Genomic DNA, 18,116 nt, shown 5'->3' with positions numbered 1-18,116 from the left:
TACAGGATTATTTAATAGCTTAATGGTCTTGAATGATTAATTACAGTGAATTCTATGTAAAAACATAATTATCCATCATATTGCTGAATGTAAAAATGAAGGCAACTTTTTTTTTTTTTAAGTAAAACTTTAAATTTAACTTACTGCCATATTAAAGTCAAAATGACTTTAGTAATTCAACAAATACAGATATATTTTAAGAAATTACCTGTAAAATAACTGATGGTTGTTTACTGTTGTAAGTGTTTGGCAAAACTTTTTACCATTTAATTTTTTTTTTACAGTGTACAGTGTTTTTTTTTTTCAGTTTGCATTGAGGCCCATTGGGTAATTATTTGTTTTTTGATGTAAAATTTCTCAAAAATAACTTTTTTTTTTTTCACAGTGCACTCCTGGAGAGAAAACAGATTAAACTCACACAAATACAAACTAAATTAATAATTTGCTGATTTATTAAAGTGTTTGGCTGCAGAAAAAAAACGTGTCAGAATGCAACGACAATGTTTAAAAGGAATGAAACTCTTGAGAGGAGAAACATCTGAGTAAAAAAAAAAAAAAAAAAGCCTTTTTTCAGTTCCTGGTTGAGCCTCTGATCACATGACTCAGTCAGTCACGTGGTCAGGATGCTGAGGAGATAAAGACGTTTTAAACTGCAGGAAGCAGCAGCAGCAGGTTAAAGGACGGCCAAGTTCACTTTTACCAGCAGAGAGAAAGTTCCTGTGAGAGGAGTGTTTGTTTTATGACATCACAGACAAACAGGAAGTGACAGGAAGACGGATTCTTCCAGTAAACTACTAGTGAACAGGAGGAATTCACAGAGTGATGATGATGCAACACTAGAGCATGTGATTACAACAGGACACGCCCGTTATTGCATTATTCATTCAACAGACTCCTAACTGCTGCTCTGTAAAAAAAAAACAACATCATCACAGTTCTTAAATCATCAAAGACGACTTCTTTTACAGGAAGTTAACCCTTGTGCCTCACATGAAGAAAAAATTAAAATAAAAGTTGCTCTGATGACCTCAGAGGACAGAAAATATCTGACATAAATTATATTATTTTCTGAATTTTAACCCTTTAAATGCCAGTTTGTGGTGATGCCACCAAATTTGTTTTCTGTATAATAAATGCTATGGAATTAAAAAAAATATATATTTTTTGTGAATTAATTAATTCACAGTCTTGGAAATGTAATTTTATTTAGTTATTAAGTTAGTATAATATTTTCAGAATTTTAACCCTTTAAATCCCCTTTAAATAAGGGGATTTAAAAAAAAAAGAATGAATTAATCAATTATTCAGTCTTGGAAATGTGATTTGCAACAGATTTTTATTCATTTTTTTATTTAAAAGAAAAACAACTCAATTTATTTCCTTAGAGAACAATAAAATTTCATCCCAAAACTGCTATAAAAATACCATATATTAATAATATTTTCCAATTTAACCATGTCTCTTTAAACCAACTTCAGTCCTGATCATAACTACCACATATTAATTAATTTATGTTTATTTATTTTTATTTTAACCTCTTAAAATAATGCAACAACTATTTTTATATGAAAGAAAAGAAACAAAATAATTAATTGTCTGTCTGGGATATGTGACAATTGTTTTCAGAATTTTTCATATTTTGTGCAGAGTTGAGTTGAACACGTTTTAACCCTTTAAATGTTTGTTTACAAGAAAAAAACCCATTAAAAAACTGTAGTTTTAATGGGACATTTTTGGCCACAGGATTCTGTTGTTGGAGGTTATAATAAACAAATTATAGGAGCTTCGGTTCAACTTTCAAAATAAAAAAAAATAAATCACACTTTTGACAGAATTTCTAGCCCAGAATGATCAAAACATTAAAAAATAAAAATAAAAACATCCCTAAATGAGGCACAAGGGTTAAAATGTGGCCACAATATTCTGAGTCAGAATCTCTGCAGCTTGTTCTACATTTGGGAGGATTTCTCTCTGATGTTTGGGTACATTGGTATTTAAAAAAAACTTTAAAAAGTTGCAGCAGCTCCAGTCGTGACTGATGTTTTCCACTAAAGCTGCAATTATGATTCTGCACAGAGACGCTCGTGTTCTTAAAACTCCTCTGGAGTCTAAAACACAAGCAGGAAACTCCAGATTACAGGTTTTTAAATGTAGAACAAGATGCCGTTTAGCAGCTCAACCTGAAAACCAAACGTCTGACTCAAACATAGTCGTAGTTAGAGAGCTTCAGCTGTGAGAGAAAACAAGCTTTCCAGGAAAAAAGTTCAAATTGAAGTCTTCCTGTCAATCGGCTGGCGGGTAATCTCTTCCGTTTGCAGCTCACACACACACACTCACTCACACAACCAACCACACACACAATCAGACAGCAGCTCCATCCTGTGAAACGTGTTTTAGAGTCAAACTGTTTTTTTTTTGCTGATTTTCTACAAGGCACTACGTGACCAACACTCGGAGAAAAGCCTCGCTGATTTGTCAGAAGCAACTCTATTATTAGGTCGACTAGAAAAGCTCTGGGTTTAGAGTACACTTTGTTATTTCCTATAAAAAAAATAAAATTAAAATAAAAAGGGCATCCTGACATTTTTTTTCTTACAAAAATCGAGCAGAAAAATACCAAACTTCTGTTACAAAAAAAAGCCCCGTTTGGTGTAAAAACCTGAAGGACAGAGAGGAGATTAAAAAGGTTTACAGCCCCGATCATTTGCTTTTCCCTGCAGAAATTACAAGCAATCACCTTGTGTAGTTCATGAAATAACGTTAAAGGAATAAAAACGAGAGATGCAATCAACTAGAGAGAGAGAGAGAGAGAGAGAGAGAGAGAGAGAGAGAGAGAGAGAGAGAGAGAGAGAGAGAGAGAGAGAGAGAGAGAGAGAGAGAGAGAGAGAGAGAGAGAGAGAGAGAGAGAGAGAGAGAGAGAGAGAGAGGAGGTTCTCATTAGCACCGTTCTGTTCTGTAGTGACTAATTGCAGCCTAATCAAGAGGAAGGTGAAGTGATGAAGAGTCAGATTTCTCTCGGGTTAATTCCACATTTCGTTGTTTAATCTCTCAGGAGAATATTAAAAATATTCATCCTGCTGGAATTAGGAGGAAAAAATAAAATCTTTTGGTTTGAAGTGAATCCTCGGAGGAGAAAGAAAGTAACAAAAAAAAAAAAAAAAAAAAAAGTATTCTCGACGAGGAGACGAGAAAGGAAAAAAAAAAAAACAGAAGTAATTCCTCCTGGTGGCGGAGGCGTCGGCGCTCCTCAGTCGCTGCTGTCGTCTTCGTCGTCATCGTCCGACAGGTTGTTGAACTTTGACCCCAGCCGGCTGATGGAGTCCGTGCGGATCCCCCCCGACGTCAGCTGCACGAAGCAGAACTCGCAGACCCGGACGGGTTTGGACGACTGGCTGGGCAGCAGGTACTTCTTATCCGAGCACGGCCCGCACACCACGAAGCCGCACTTCCTGCAGTGGTGGCGGCGGCTGACGGGCGTGAACTTCACCTTCTGGCAGCGCATGCACACGGTCGCCTCCGAGTCGGGCACCCAGACGGCGGCGTGCTCGCCGCTCGGCGACTTGCCGCTCTTCTGCAGCAGGTCCTCCACGCACTTCCCTATGTGGTTCATCCACTCGGACTTCTCGGTGGCGGTGGCGGCGTACACGGCGAAGGACTTGGTGGGCGTCTTGATGAGCCAGCCGTTGCGCAGGTCGCCCTCGTCGGGCACCGTGTCGATGGTGACGCTCTCCAGCGGGATGATGTGCTGCTTGTTGTACTTCTTCTTCTGGATCACGATGTTCCCGTAGACCAGGATGTCGTTGAAGAGGAAGAACTGGCGCGCCTTCGGCTTCTTGCGGCAGAGTTTGGTGAGGACGCCCTCGCCGATCAGCACGCGGCCGGGGATGGCGAGCGGCTGGCCCGCCGCGCCGAAGCAGCCCTCCACCACGCCGATCCGCTTGGAGTTGGCTTCGCTGTTGGCTAGCCGGTCCACCATCTTCACCTCACCTGGAGGAGAAACACTCGTTTATCAGGGAAACTAGCAACAAAACAATACTCATTTAAATAAAAGAACATGAACGGTTTGATTTATAATAAGTTATTTACACAGAGCAGAGAGGAGAGGACAGGAGAGGCTGTTTACACAGAGCAGAGAGGAGAGGACAGGAGAGGCTGTTTACACAGAGCTGAGAGGAGAGGACAGGAGAGGCTGTTTACACAGAGCTGAGAGGAGAGGACAGGAGAGGCTGTTTACACAGAGCTGAGAGTAGAGGACAGGAGAGGCTGTTTACACAGAGCAGAGAGGAGAGGACAGGAGAGAATGGAAACATGACAATACTTCAATAATGGACAATATGTGGATAAAAACTGGGTTTTTTGTGTATATTTTGGGTCTTATTTTGGGGGTTTTTTTCTGGTAGTTTAGTGTTTCTTGGTTATTTTACATCGTTGTTTGGTATTTTTGTGTCTTTCTCTGGTCATTTTATGTCATTTTTTGGGTAATTTCATGTGTTTTTTTGGTGAGGAGAGGCTGTTTACACAGAGCAGAGAGGAGAGGACAGGAGAGGCCGGAAACATGACAATACTTCAATATGTGTTTTTTGGTAATTTTGTAACTTTTTTTGGTAATTTTACATCATTATTTGGTAATTTGAAGTTTGGGAGCCAAGGTAAAAACTATTCTATTTTACATCATAATTACAAAAAAATCCATGCAATGACATTGTTTTGTTCTGGAAAAAGGAAAACAAACCAAAAAGCTTAAAGACCAAACCTGCTAAAGAAGTCTACTGGGTACAAAATTATTTAGTTTTATTGCTCTTTACATTCATTTTTACATTTGTCTGGCTCAGTGTTATTATGGTAGAAAACCCCCCCTGAAATTATTACAATTACAAAGAAATTCAACTTGATTTTTCTCTTTTTTTAAACAACCTTTTTATGCTGCACAGAAGACATTTTTGAGTTCTCCCTGCTTTCAGCCGTGACTGAGCTGATTCTATAGAGTTGTTGGGTTTTTAAACACCTGCTGATGAAAAGAAAAACTTTCCTCAACGATGCCTCCCCCCTCTGTGAGCGTGGTTAAACTGTTTTTCTCTTCTGTACAACATCTCTATTAAAGAGTCAGTCCCAGTTCTCATGAAGTCCCACATGAAGTCCCTGTTCCTGTTTCTCTCCTGCTGACAACGACCAGCACAAACCGCCAAAATAACCACCGCCGCCTGACCTCCAGGACGTTGACATTTCAAACCTTCAAAGACCCGTCACATGTGGGCTGATTTTATAGAACATGTCCATGTGGGTTTAATCGGCGGATCACACAGATTAAAAACCTTCTGATCTGTGACATGTGGCTGCAGGAACACAAGCATGAAGAATTCTTTTTATCATTAACCATGGAGATATAAATACCTCTTTCAACCTAGTTCTAGTGCTGAAGCTGTTTTTTTTCCTCTCATTTTTGGAAATCACTTCATTCTACAGGAAACTTTTGCAACTTTTGATCCGTTCAAGGGCTGTTGGAAAGACCAGGTTATGACCACTATGCCTGTTTTTAGAGGTGTAGGGTGTAGTGTTGGGTAGAGCTGGGCGATATGGCAAAAAAAACTAGAAAATGTCCTCTGGGGAAATAGTGAAAGGGCCACGGGGGCTACTGCCGGTGTGTGTACACTATGATGAGATTCTTCAGAGATTTATAACAATTAATACTAGTAATGTTACGATACTATATAATATACAAGGAGCACACCTACAACAAGCATTCCTTTACAAGAATTTATTTATACAGCAACCTATGACCTTTAACCTCAAAATGTGTTTGTGTGTGTGTGTGTGTGTGTGTGTGTGTAACAGTGTATCTAGAGGAGTGTGCGCGCTTACGCACGCATTTGTGTGTGTAACGAAAATCACATGAAGTTACCTGTGTGTGTGTGTGTGTGTGTGTGTGTGTGTATCTGTAACTGTAATCACATCAAAGGATCAAAGGCAATCAGAGCAATCAACAGAATTTACTGCCACCAACTGTTAATGTTCCGGCATTTTTGGCAAAACCATAATACCTATCATTGATCCGACTTCACTTTGAACGTCCCGAGTTCTTCCTGAACGTCTACATATGGTTGGGGTTTTTTTTTAAGAAAAATGAAAAAAAGCGATCTAAAAAAACTGTTACATCTCCCTTTTTCAGAAATCTTCCTGCGTTTTTAATGTGGGAGCCAATGAGGCTGTTGGTGATGCATTGAATGCACCATACCTGTATGTGAAGTGCCATGCTGTGAAGGCGCTATATTGGCAATTATAAAGTTTGAGGTTTTTTTTTTTTTTGTCTAAAACAGATCGGCACCACTAATACAGGATATATCAACTTATGTCACCACTTTTAATTTAGTTAATTTAAAAAAAAAAATTGTCCTATCACACTTATTTTTTAATATTTTTTAACTACTTTATTAATATTCTTTTTAATTAATTAATTTATTAAATGCACAAGTGTTGCACATTTATTTCTTTGGTGGTAGGAGAGAGAATATTTTATTTATATTGTAACAGATTTTTATAACTTTAGTAATATCTGCTTTTTATTATCTAAAACAAAAAGGAAAAAAATAAATAAAGAAGTGGAACTGTATATATGAATCTCCCAAGTTGTTGTATTCGTATGGGTTTAAATAAAAAAAAAAAATAAAAAAAAATGAAGCAGCAGTAGAAATGTAAACTCAGAGTGGACCTGAAAAAAACAACAACTTGCCCTCCGTAAATAAAAGTTAGAAGTAGAAGTTATTTATGTCTATACGACGCTGTGTACATCATGGTTGCGTGTTTCTGAGGTCGCAGCGCTCCACTCGAACCTTCGGGGCTCGCCACAGAACGGCAGCACATTTCCGTCTCCATCACCAGTGACCTTTGACCTCCCCTGATGTGCTGTAGGAGGAGCTGAAGGGGGTGCAGGCTGTATTGTGCTGCCATCAGGGTCACAGCAGCAGAGAAACCTCCTGGTGTTGCTCTTATAATTCAATTAAAGGCTTCGAAAGTGGAGTCATTCCAACAGAAACGGGGAAAAAAAGAATTCAGACTCCGACATCGAGGTTCAGTTCTCCCACTGTTTTCTGCTGCCATGCTGCAAAACTACAAGTGCACCCACACTGTAAAAAAATACCATCAGCTGTGGTTGCCAGAACTTCACTGTAAAAAATACAGTGACTGTATGTAAATGTAAATATCAGCAAAAACTGTAATTTATGCTGAATAATCCCATCACTTTTAGGATAATTGTGTCATCATGGAATTTCTCCATTAATTTTACATTTAAATTTTATATTTCTACAGCAAAACTGTGTGTTTTCTACACTTCATGACAGTAGAATTTACAGTTTATGCTATTTTTTGATTTTCAGTCAATAAAAGTATCTACAACGGTGATGTACAATGTTTAATTTTTTACGACCTATTTTTAATGCAATTTGACAGTGTTTTACTGTAATTTCTGAGTGCAGACCTCTTCCCAGTCAGAAACTAATTTTTCTGATTATTCCAAGAAGCACAAATGCACCATCTCTCAATGTAAATGAGAATAAGAAATAACTTGTGTATCTAGGGCTGGGCGGTATATCGGTATAAGGACTTATACCGATAAACCGCAGAAGTTATTACCGATGTATAATAACTTTTGATGTTGCCTTAACTTATGACAGATACATGTTACGGACGTTTGCTCCTCTCTGCGCCAGATACGCACAAAACAACAGTTCTGTAATTTGGAGGCATTTCATATTTTGGATTGCAGATGAAGAGCAACACAATGTTGTTTGCAAAACAAGCTGTAAGCAAATTGCTTCAAAAAGGTGGAAGGTTTTTGAATTTTATGAAATCTTTAAATCTTTCTTTGAATAAAACAGGGTGATGATGATGATTACTTGTGACGTTGCGTTAAAAATAAACACTTTGCATGTTTTGTTTAAAATTCCAAAACAACAAAACAATGAGATGCATGGATTTTTTGTAATTGTAGCGTAAAATATAATTGTTTATACCTTGGCTCCAACACTTCCAATTACAAAAAAAGACACAAAATTACCAAAGAATGACGTAAAATTACGAAAAAAGACACAAAATTACCAAAAAAAGAAACAAAATTATATATTAAAAGTATTGATTCAGATCCACTGATGAGTTCTTCCTTGGCCCACACTTAGACCTGGGCGATTATATGATCGCGATCAATTTCAGGTAGATTACAGTGATCAGCTGTGAGGATATTTTCTCGATCAAACATGTCGGAAATGTGTGTGACAACAGCCAATCACAGTCCACCATTTTCTGCTCCACTACTGTTTGTAAATTGCCGGAGAAGTAAAACAGAAAGACCGAACGTGGAGCTAAACACGGAATAGAGAGCAATAAACCAGGGAGGAACAGGTGAATGTTGGGAAAGAGCAAAGGAAATTACAATCTATCCGTCGCTATATCGAGAGAAAAGTAACATTCACAGCACGGCACTTCACACACAGGTATGGTGCATTCAGTAGTGTCAGAACTGCGTTCAAGAGCGTGGGACATATGAAGACTCACAGATAAACAAGTTATTACTGAATGGAACTTAGTTCAACAAACAAGTTAACAGAACATTAACAGTGTGGTCTTTCTATCAACAACAAATCTGTTTCTTTAGTTTTCAGTACAGACGCTTTAAAACTGGCGGTTTAAAAGCAATATAAAAAATTGTGATAATAATCGAGATCGACGACATGAAAAAATACATTGTGATCATTTTTTTTGGCCATATCGCCCAGCCCTATGCCCAACACCTTTAATGTTTAATGTATTTTTGTAAATTCCTCCAGAAATCCAGGTGCTGCAGACAATGTTTTCATTTTTATTATAACATTGGAGTGAATATTCCCTTTAAATGTCTATATATCCTTTAGGGTTTATGACTTAAATAGTTACTGTAGTTACAGCAGATCAATGATATACAGTCATGGAAAAAATTATTAGACCACCTTTGTTTTCTCCTTGCTTTCTTGTTCAATTAATAGCTGATAAGAGTTTAATTTAAGAGCTGATATCTAGACATTTTCCATGGTTTTCCTGATAATAACCAAAATCATTATCAATGGAAAATGGCTAGATGTTATCGTTAGTTGTACCAGGCATTAAAATTAACAAGACATTGAAGAAAACAATGGTGGTCTAATCATTTTTCCATCGCTGTACAAATTAAAGTTGCAAGGACTAAAATGTGATTCCTTCTAAACTAAACCAAGAGTCTGTCCACAAGCTGCTGATGCCACTTCTGTTTACCAGCACTTGTTTGTTTGTTTGTTTGTTTGTTTGTAAGTGGGTGGACAAACCACAGAACTTAACTAGTGCAGCTGTAGTACACACACAAACAGACTGTTAATGGGACCGGGCTCTGGGTTTCTTGCCCTTTTCCAATAAACCGCAGAGCTAAAAAACAATGCTAATTAGCCAGCAGATGCCAGCGCAGCCTCGACCGGCCTCCCCAGTGATCTGCACACTAATAACCCGGGGAGGAGGGAGGAGGGAGGAGGGAGGGAGGAGGAGGGAGGAGGGAGGGAGCTGGAAGAGCCCCGGAGAGGACAGAGAGGCTGCTGACATGTCAACCCTGTTAGCGAGGGCTCGCTGCCCACCACCAACCAGCTCCCATCAGCAGAGCGACGAGGCCACGGAGAGCAGAAAGGCTCCGCGGAGCGAGAGAGCGGCATAAATAGAGGCTGAAGGCTCCAAACCAGTAATCAGAAGGAGACGGAGCGGGGAAACGACAGAGAGAACTCAAAGAAAAATGAGCTTTCTGTGAAACGTTTCAGCAAAGACACGAAGGAAAAAACAGAAATCTACTCTATTGGTTCTAGGGTTGTCAAAAGTATCGATACTCAAAAAAGTATCGGTAACGCTTTATATTAAGGTCCTTGTAATAACCATTAATTAACACTATGTACGGGTTAAGGAATAATTGAGACTTGAGTCATTTTTCCTTGTAAAAATCCCCTTTGGTCTCTTTGAAAATTGGTCACAGACTTTCAGAACATGGTGAGAATACTGAAAGCTAAATATCAGATGATCATTGAGCCTTTTCTGGTGTTGATTCATAAGACTTTTTGGTAACACTTTATATTAAGGTCCTTGTAATAACCATTAATTAACAAGTAATAAGGCCCTTGTAAGTCCTTACAAGATGCTTATTAACATTATTGTGTGTTTATAAGCTTATATAAGTGTTAATAATGGCATTACAAACACCCAAGATCCACCCATTATGTCTTTGCCATGCCTTTATTCATCTTATTTTGTTTGCTTATTGATATTAAAATATACTTTATTGCTCATCTATTATAAGTTAACTATGCTTTTTGCATCTACCGGATCTAAAGCGAGAACAATGCCTTATTACTTGTTAATTAATGGTTATTAAGGACCTTATTATAAAGCGTTATCAAAGTATCGATACCTAAACGTTGTATCCGGATACGATACTCATTTTCAAAAGTATTGAGTATCTGAAGCTTGTTATCATAGTTGCAATTTCTTTTTGCACAACTGTTTTTTATTATAAATATTTAACCTGTGGTTCTGTTAATTTTGTTTTTATTTATTTTTTTATTATTATTAATTTAAACAAAACACAATATAAGTCACCAATGGACAAACGCAGTAAAAAAGAAAAAAAAAAAGAAAAATAACAACAACAACAAAACAACAATAAATAAGAACTTATACACATTAACTAACATTAAATCTTTGAGATATATATATATATATATATATATATATATACACACACACACACACACATACATGGACCGGGGTTTGACAGAAATATAATTTTGATCCTATATATGTCCAATACAAAAAGCAGCATTAACAATAAAGTTGACTTTATTGGACTGACTGGTCTATTGTTGTCCAACTAACAGCCCAAAACCAAAGATATCCAATTTAAAATGATAGAAAAGGCAGAAAAGTGGTATAAAAGTGATGTTAATTTAACTCTTGTGAGCCTGGACTCAGTGCATGAGTGAGCTCCTGAAGTGGCACATAATCCTTTTATTCTCTGCAGGTCGACACGCTTTACTGAAACCAAAGAAATGAAGTAAATCCAGAGGGACGAAGGTGGAGATTCTGCTGACACGAAGACCAATTTACAAGCCCAAGACCCTCTAACAGCATCTGTCGAGGTGAACTCGAGAGTCTAGATCCACTTAGAGATCCAGTCAGAGATCTGTGGTAATACGGGCTGGTCGGAAATTACATTTCTACTAAGAATAAGATGGATTTCTAGAATCGAAGATCTGAGTTTTGCCTTATAATTACTTTCAGTGATTTCTTCTACCATAATAAGACTGAGCCAAACAAATGTAAAAATGAATATAAAAAGCAATTAAACTAAACACATTTTTGCCCCAGTGGACTTCTTTAGCAGGTTTTGTCTTTAAGCTTTTTGGTTTATTTTCCTTTTTTGAGAACAAAACAATGAAATGCATCGATTTTTTAGTAATTGTAACATAAAATATAATTGTTTATATCTTGGCTCCGACGCTTCCAATTACCAAAAAAAGACACAAAATTACCAAAAAAAAAGACACAAAATTACCAAAAAAAGACAAAATTAACAATGATGTAAAATTACAAAAAAAGACACAAAATTACCAAAAAATACATATTGTACATATTGAAGTATTGCCTCTCCTGTCCTCTCCTCTCTGCTCTGTGTAAAAACGAATATAAAAAGCAATAAAACTAAACTAATTTTTGCCCCAGAGGACTTCTTTAGCAAGTTTTGTCTTTAAGCTTTTTGGTTTATTTTCCATTTTGGATTACAAAACAATTGAATTGCATGGATTTTTTGCAATTGTAACGTAAAATATAATTGTTTATCATTCGGCTCCCACACTTCCACCAAATTTCAAGGAAAAATTGAGCCAGTAATTTTTCCACAATTCTGCCAAAAAACATAACCTCCCTGGCAGAGGAGTTTTCCATGCCAGGCCCCTAATTTCTACCTGACCAATTTTTGAGATTACTGCTTCTGGTAATGAAGCCGTTATCTCAAAAAGAGAAGATGATTAAGTCAGATCTCACGGGAATTTAAATTGCATGATGAATATGACTGATTGCCTGAATGACTCACTGTTCCATTAAATAACATCTATCTCTTTAGCTGCTGCGCTACAATCACCAGCTCGTCTTTAACCGTCTGAGCAGGTAGAGAACCCACACAATTACCAAAAAAAGACACAAAATGACCAAATGAGGTAAAATTACCAAATAATGGGGTAAAATTACCCAAAAAACACATAAAATTACCAAAAAGGACCGAAAATGACCAAATAATGAGGTATAATTACCAAATAATGACATAAAATTACCAAAAAAAAACACACAAAATTACCAAAAAACAGTTTTCTCCACATATTGTCCATATTGAAGTATCACCATGTTTCCAACCTCTCCTCTCTGCTCTATGTAAAAATGAATATAAAGAGCAATAAAACTAAACAAATTAAACCCAAAAAAAGACAGAAAATGACTAATTAATGAGGTAAAATGACCAAATAATGGGGTAAAATTACCAAATAATGGGGTAAAATTACCAAATAATGAGGTATAATTACCAAATAATGAGATAAAATTACCAAAAAACACACAAAATTACCAAAAACATATCCCCATATTGTCCATATTGAAGTATCACCATGTTTCCAACCTCTCCTCTCTGCTCTATGTAAAAATGAATATAAAGACCAATAAAACTAAACAAATTAAACCCCAAAAAAAGACACAAAATGACCAATTAATGAGGTAAAATTACCAAAAAACGACATCAAATGACAAAAAAAATCCATATTATCCATATTCAAGTATTGCCATGTGTGCAACCTCTCCTGTCCTCTCCTCTCTGCTCTGTGTAAACAGACTTTCAGTGAAAATGTGTCACGTGACGGTTGGTCTCATCAGAATCAATCATTGCTTCACGGCATCTTTGAGGAGCAGAATTCAATCTTTTTGAATGAATATGACCGTTTGCCTGAAGACTGGACTGTTCCATTAAATAACATCTGTCTCTTTAGCTGCTGCGCTACATTCACCAGCTCGTCTTTAACCGTCTGAGCAGCTCGTGCACAGATTCTCTTTACAAAGCTCGATATAAGAGCACTGAGAGTGAACATGAACAGTGAAGTTGTGGGCTGGACGGATAAACAATGAGCTGAAACTCACGATAAAGACGAGGAGTCCTGCAGATTGATGTGATAATTCTCTGGAGGTTCATCATTACGTGCTACCCCGTAAAAAACACTGTCATTCAATGCATTGTTCTTATATAAATATTAATTATAGGCACTTCAACCATCAAGTCTGCAGAGAAAAACTGCCTCTAAAACCTCAGCATCGTTCCAAAACAACCTCCCAAAATCTGAAGGTTTTCTCACAAACTGCACAGAATGTCAAAGTTTACCTTATTAATTAATTTCTCAGCCTCTGTAGCAGATAGAGACATGAAATAAAAATACATTTAAAAACTGAAACTCTTGGCTGTAACTGTGGAGCATCGTCCTTGCCCGAAAATTCAGGACGTCTTTTTTAAAAAATCCATTAAAAATACGAATTATAAATTTTCTCAACCTCTGTAGCTGATAGAAATATGAAAGAAAACCCATGTGAAAGCTGAACCGCTAAGTGGTCCAGGTCCTTTTATTTTTCTTTGAGAGTTGGTGGTTGTGGGCAGTGGATGTTTAGGGGGAGATAGCAGGTCAACGAAAACATCATCTGGAAGCTGTGAACCTGAAGAATAATTTGAGATGCAGCTCAGCACTGTGTGTTAAATTGTTCTGGTCAAAAATATCTAATTATAATGACTTAATTATTTATTGGTGGCTTTCTGAAGTCCATTTCCATGTTCAACTGTGTCCCACAAGTTGTTGCAGCAATTTGTTGGTTGTTATCATTTGCTACAGACATTTGTTGCTGAATAATGGAACAATATAATAACCCGAAATCCCCCCAAAAAGTTAAAATAACGAGAAAATAGTCAAAATATCGAGAAAGAAGCCGATGTCACGAGAAAAAAGTAAATAAATAAAAACCTGAAATCATGAAAAAAAGGTCAAAATAGGAAGAAAAAAGTCGAAGTCACGAGAAATAATTCAAAATGAAAAAAAAAAACCTCAAAATTAAGAAAAAAAAATCAAAATAACGAGAAAAAAGTCAAAATATTGACAAAGAAGACGAGGTCACAAGAAAAAAGTAAAAATGAAAGAAAAAGTCGAAATCATGAAAAAAGTCAAAATGAGAAGGAAAAAGTCGAAGTCCCGAAAAAAAGTCAAATTAACAAGGAAATAGTAAAAAAAACAAACAAGAAAAAAGTTGAAGTCAAGAGAAAAAGTCGAAATGAAAAAATAAGTCGGAATCGTGAAAAAAAGGTCAAATGAGAAGAAAGAAGTCGAAGTCAGGAGAAAAAAAGTCAAAATGAAAAAAAGGTCAAAATCATGCAAAAAGGTCAGAATAAGAAAAAAGTCTAAGGCAAGAGAAAAAAGTCAAAATGAGTAAAAAAGTCAAAGTCACAAAAAAAGAAATAACTAACGAGAAAATAGTCAAAATATCGAGAAAGATGTCGAAGTCAGGAGAAAAGAAGTCAAAAAGAAAAAAACTCAAAAAATTAAGAAAAAAAGTCAAAATAAGGAGAAAATTTTTGAAGTCACGAGAATGAGAAAAACAAGTCGAAATTGCCAAAAAAAAAAAGTTAAAATAACAGGAGAATGGTCAAAATATCTGGAAATAAGTCGAAGTCAGGAGAAAAAAAGTAAAAATGAAAAAATGTCAAAATTAAGAAAAAAAAAGTCGAAATAACGAGAAGATAGTTGAAGTCACCAGAAAAAAAGTCAAAATGAGAAGAGGTCGAAGTCACGAGAATGAAAAAAAAAAAGTTAAAATAACGAGGAAACTGTCAAAATATCGGGAAAGATGTCGAAGTCAGAAGAAAAAAAGTCAAAATGAAAAAAAGGTCAAAATAAGAAAAAAGTCTAAGGCAAAAGAAAAATCTAAATGACAAGAAAATAATCGAAATAAAAAAGTCGAAGTCATGAGAAATATTTCAAAATGAATAAAAAAAGACTCCACAGACTGTATTATCTCTGTTTACTCTGAATGATGATGTAATCATTTTTAAATGAATGTGTATCTAGTTGTAGCTTTAAGTTGTTCCCTGACAAAGTGGCTGGTTGGCGGAGATGAAGCTACAATTTATAGTTTATAGTTTATAATTGATTATCTTTGTGTGGGCAGCTGGTGTCTCCAGGTTGCTAACCTCTAACAGCTGCTGTGTCATCGAGCAACACAAACACATCAACCATCCAGCTGTGGACGGACAGACGCAGCAGATACTGAACCGGGTCCCCACATGAGGCTCCAGACGGGTCTGAGATGGAGGAAACTGCCAGAGTTCAGGCTTCAATCCCTCTACGGGACTGACTTCAGGATTTAATGTTTCCTAACTGATTTATTGGTTTCTGTACAAATCTGTGTCGTTTGGTAGTAATTGGAGAAAAGAGAGGGAAGTTCTCAGACATCAGTTTTTCACTGCAATATACAATATTATCCTACAGAGGAAGAAGTCAAAACTGTCTTTTGGGCAGAATAACACAGTTATGATGCCATAAATCATTAAAGTAAAGAAAGAAAGAAAGAAAAAAGAGCAAGTTGAATTACTTGAAAAATTGTTTTTTTTTTTTTATTTGAATTTACATATAAACACTTTTCCAAGTGCCCAAAAGTGTCACGGATTGTTGTAAAAAACAAAACAAAAACATAAAATGACCAAAAATAAAGACGTAACATCACCAAAGAAAGACCTAAAAATGTCCCAAAAAAGATCGACAAAAAAAAAGCTTCTCCTGTCCTCTCCTCTCTGCTCTGTGTAAACATAATTTAATGTTTTTAACAGGATCTGGTTTATTTTAAATGAAACATGGAGAATAAAGAGATTCTGACACTAATATCAACATTTAACACAAGTAACGGTCACTTTTTATACTATGAGCCGTTCAAGGACCGTCAGATATATCTAATTTCTACGATATTTCCTGTTTTTACAGTTTCTTTCTACGATAAATTCTGTATTTTTTTGGCAATCTTGTGAAAAAACCCCCCATACACTTAGGATAAGGGCTCTCTAAAATCAGAGAAGTTATATAATCGTCCATATTATTGGGATATTATCACTAATGATTTAACACTTAACGACTTTATATACAGTTTGAGTATTTTATTAATTGATCATTTTTATGGTAAAATATTAATGTTAATGAAAGTAACTACGGCTGTAAATGTAATGGAGTAAAAAGCAGAACATTTCTCTCAAACACAGTCGAGAGGAAGTTTAAAGTTATGTAAGGAAAGCTTATTAATATTAATATCGCTCATTTAAAAGTTTTAAAAAGTGCTTTATAGAAAAAAACGCCATCATTGACGTGTTCGTGCATCAACCATTCTGTGTCTTGAAATTATTGAAGTATGAAGATGTGAAAATATACTTTTTATTACTAATTAAATGACAATATTCTACTTTAATTTCAGGCTAACACAGATGAGAAATCTGAAGAATTATGACTTCTTCTGGATTTTTAGACGTTTAGAAGATATTTTCTTGTTGCCAATATTTTCGACCATATTCTCGTAATTAATTCAATATTTTTTACTGTTTTTTTTCTCCACTTTTTATAACGGAAACTTTCGTGAAACATATTTTTGGGCTTCAGAGCTGGAAAAACATCACTCCGTCTCAGGCATTAGTACTTTTACACTGCAGGTATAAACTGACTGCATCATGTACAAATGATAAGAACGTTCTGCCGAGAAATAAGAGATAAAGACATCAAGTGAAAGTCTATTTTTGAACATGGGTGCTTTTTGTTGATGCTCAGCTGGACGTTGTGGTTCTGAATGCCAATGCGGAGCTGAGCTACCTCTGGTTACAGGAACAGCAGTGGCTTTAGACGAGTCCCATGATTAATTCATTAGAGCTGCTGTCCTCTCTCTCAGCTTACAAGGTCTGGCCGCTCGCTGCCAGAATCAAATTAGATTAAAACCTTCCACACCGAACAAGAAAGAAAAGAAAGTAAGAAGGAGTGGAAATAGGGCACTTTGTTCTCTTTCACAAAAACGGGACAAAGATTTCTCACAACACTGGGCCAAGGACAGTTTTTGTCCTTACAGACTTCATTAACCTGACTCAATAAAAAAAGTAAACTATCTTTGTGACTTTGTGACTTCAAGTACAAGCTTCTGTTAACCCTCTGGGGTCTGATATACCACGTAATATTTAATATACTCATGTTTGGTATTTTATTAGCACAACTTCAGCACAATCTGACAATTATTTTTCCACTTTAACCCACTTTATTAACTCTAGGAGTCTTATTGGGCTATTGGGTCCATTTTTTAATCATTTTCATGTCTCTTCGTGTCTTTGTAAGTCGTTTTTTGGTCATTTGTGTCTTTTTTGGTCATTTTGTGAACCGGGTCGCCGCCGAGAAAAGAGAGGAAAGTTCTCAGACTTTTTCACTGCAATATACAATATTAGGATATAATATTAGGAAGAACTCAAAACTGTCTTTTGGGCAGAATAACACAGTTATATTGTCATAAATCATTAAAAGAAAGAAAGAAAGAAAGAAAAAAGAGCAAGTTGAATTACTTGAAAAATTGTTTTTTTAAAAATTTGAATTTACATATAAACACTTTTCCAAGTGCCCAAAAGTGTCACGAATATTGTAAAAAACAAAACAGAACAAAAACATAAAATGACCAAAAAAAAACACCTCCCACCTGCTCCGACAGTCATAGAATCACTGTCCAGCAGCTGCACAACAACATCGGCCGCCGTCACTAACTGGGAACAGCGTCCGCCGCTTATTGTAAACAAACCGGCATCGCTAACTGTGCAGAGTGTCCGGTGCTTGTTGTCAACAATCGGAGGTTGCTAACTGAACACATGCTGCTGCAGCACATACACACTGTACTGCTACAGAGCTAACTGTGTAGCCTGTTAGCACATACACACTGTACTGCTACAGAGCTAACTGTTAGCCTGTTAGCACAAACACACTGTACTGCTACAGAGC

General features: G+C 36.4%; 1 protein-coding gene across 1 annotated transcript in view; it reads right to left on the bottom strand.

The window, feature by feature from the left end:
• Positions 1–1,282: 1,282 nt before the first annotated feature.
• Positions 1,283–18,116, bottom strand: part of plekhf2 (pleckstrin homology domain containing, family F (with FYVE domain) member 2) — a 38,622-nt gene continuing 21,788 nt past the window's right edge. Inside the window, exon 2 of the mRNA XM_059339230.1 lies at positions 1,283–3,987. Within this exon, the coding sequence (XP_059195213.1) occupies positions 3,248–3,976 (729 nt within the window). The 5' untranslated portion in view covers positions 3,977–3,987 and the 3' untranslated portion in view covers positions 1,283–3,247. The remainder of the gene's footprint in view (positions 3,988–18,116) is intronic.

The sequence above is a fragment of the Centropristis striata genome, chromosome 8, assembly GCF_030273125.1.
Source record: "Centropristis striata isolate RG_2023a ecotype Rhode Island chromosome 8, C.striata_1.0, whole genome shotgun sequence".
NCBI lineage: Eukaryota > Metazoa > Chordata > Actinopteri > Perciformes > Serranidae > Centropristis > Centropristis striata.
This window is presented reverse-complemented; position numbering and strand designations above follow the sequence as displayed.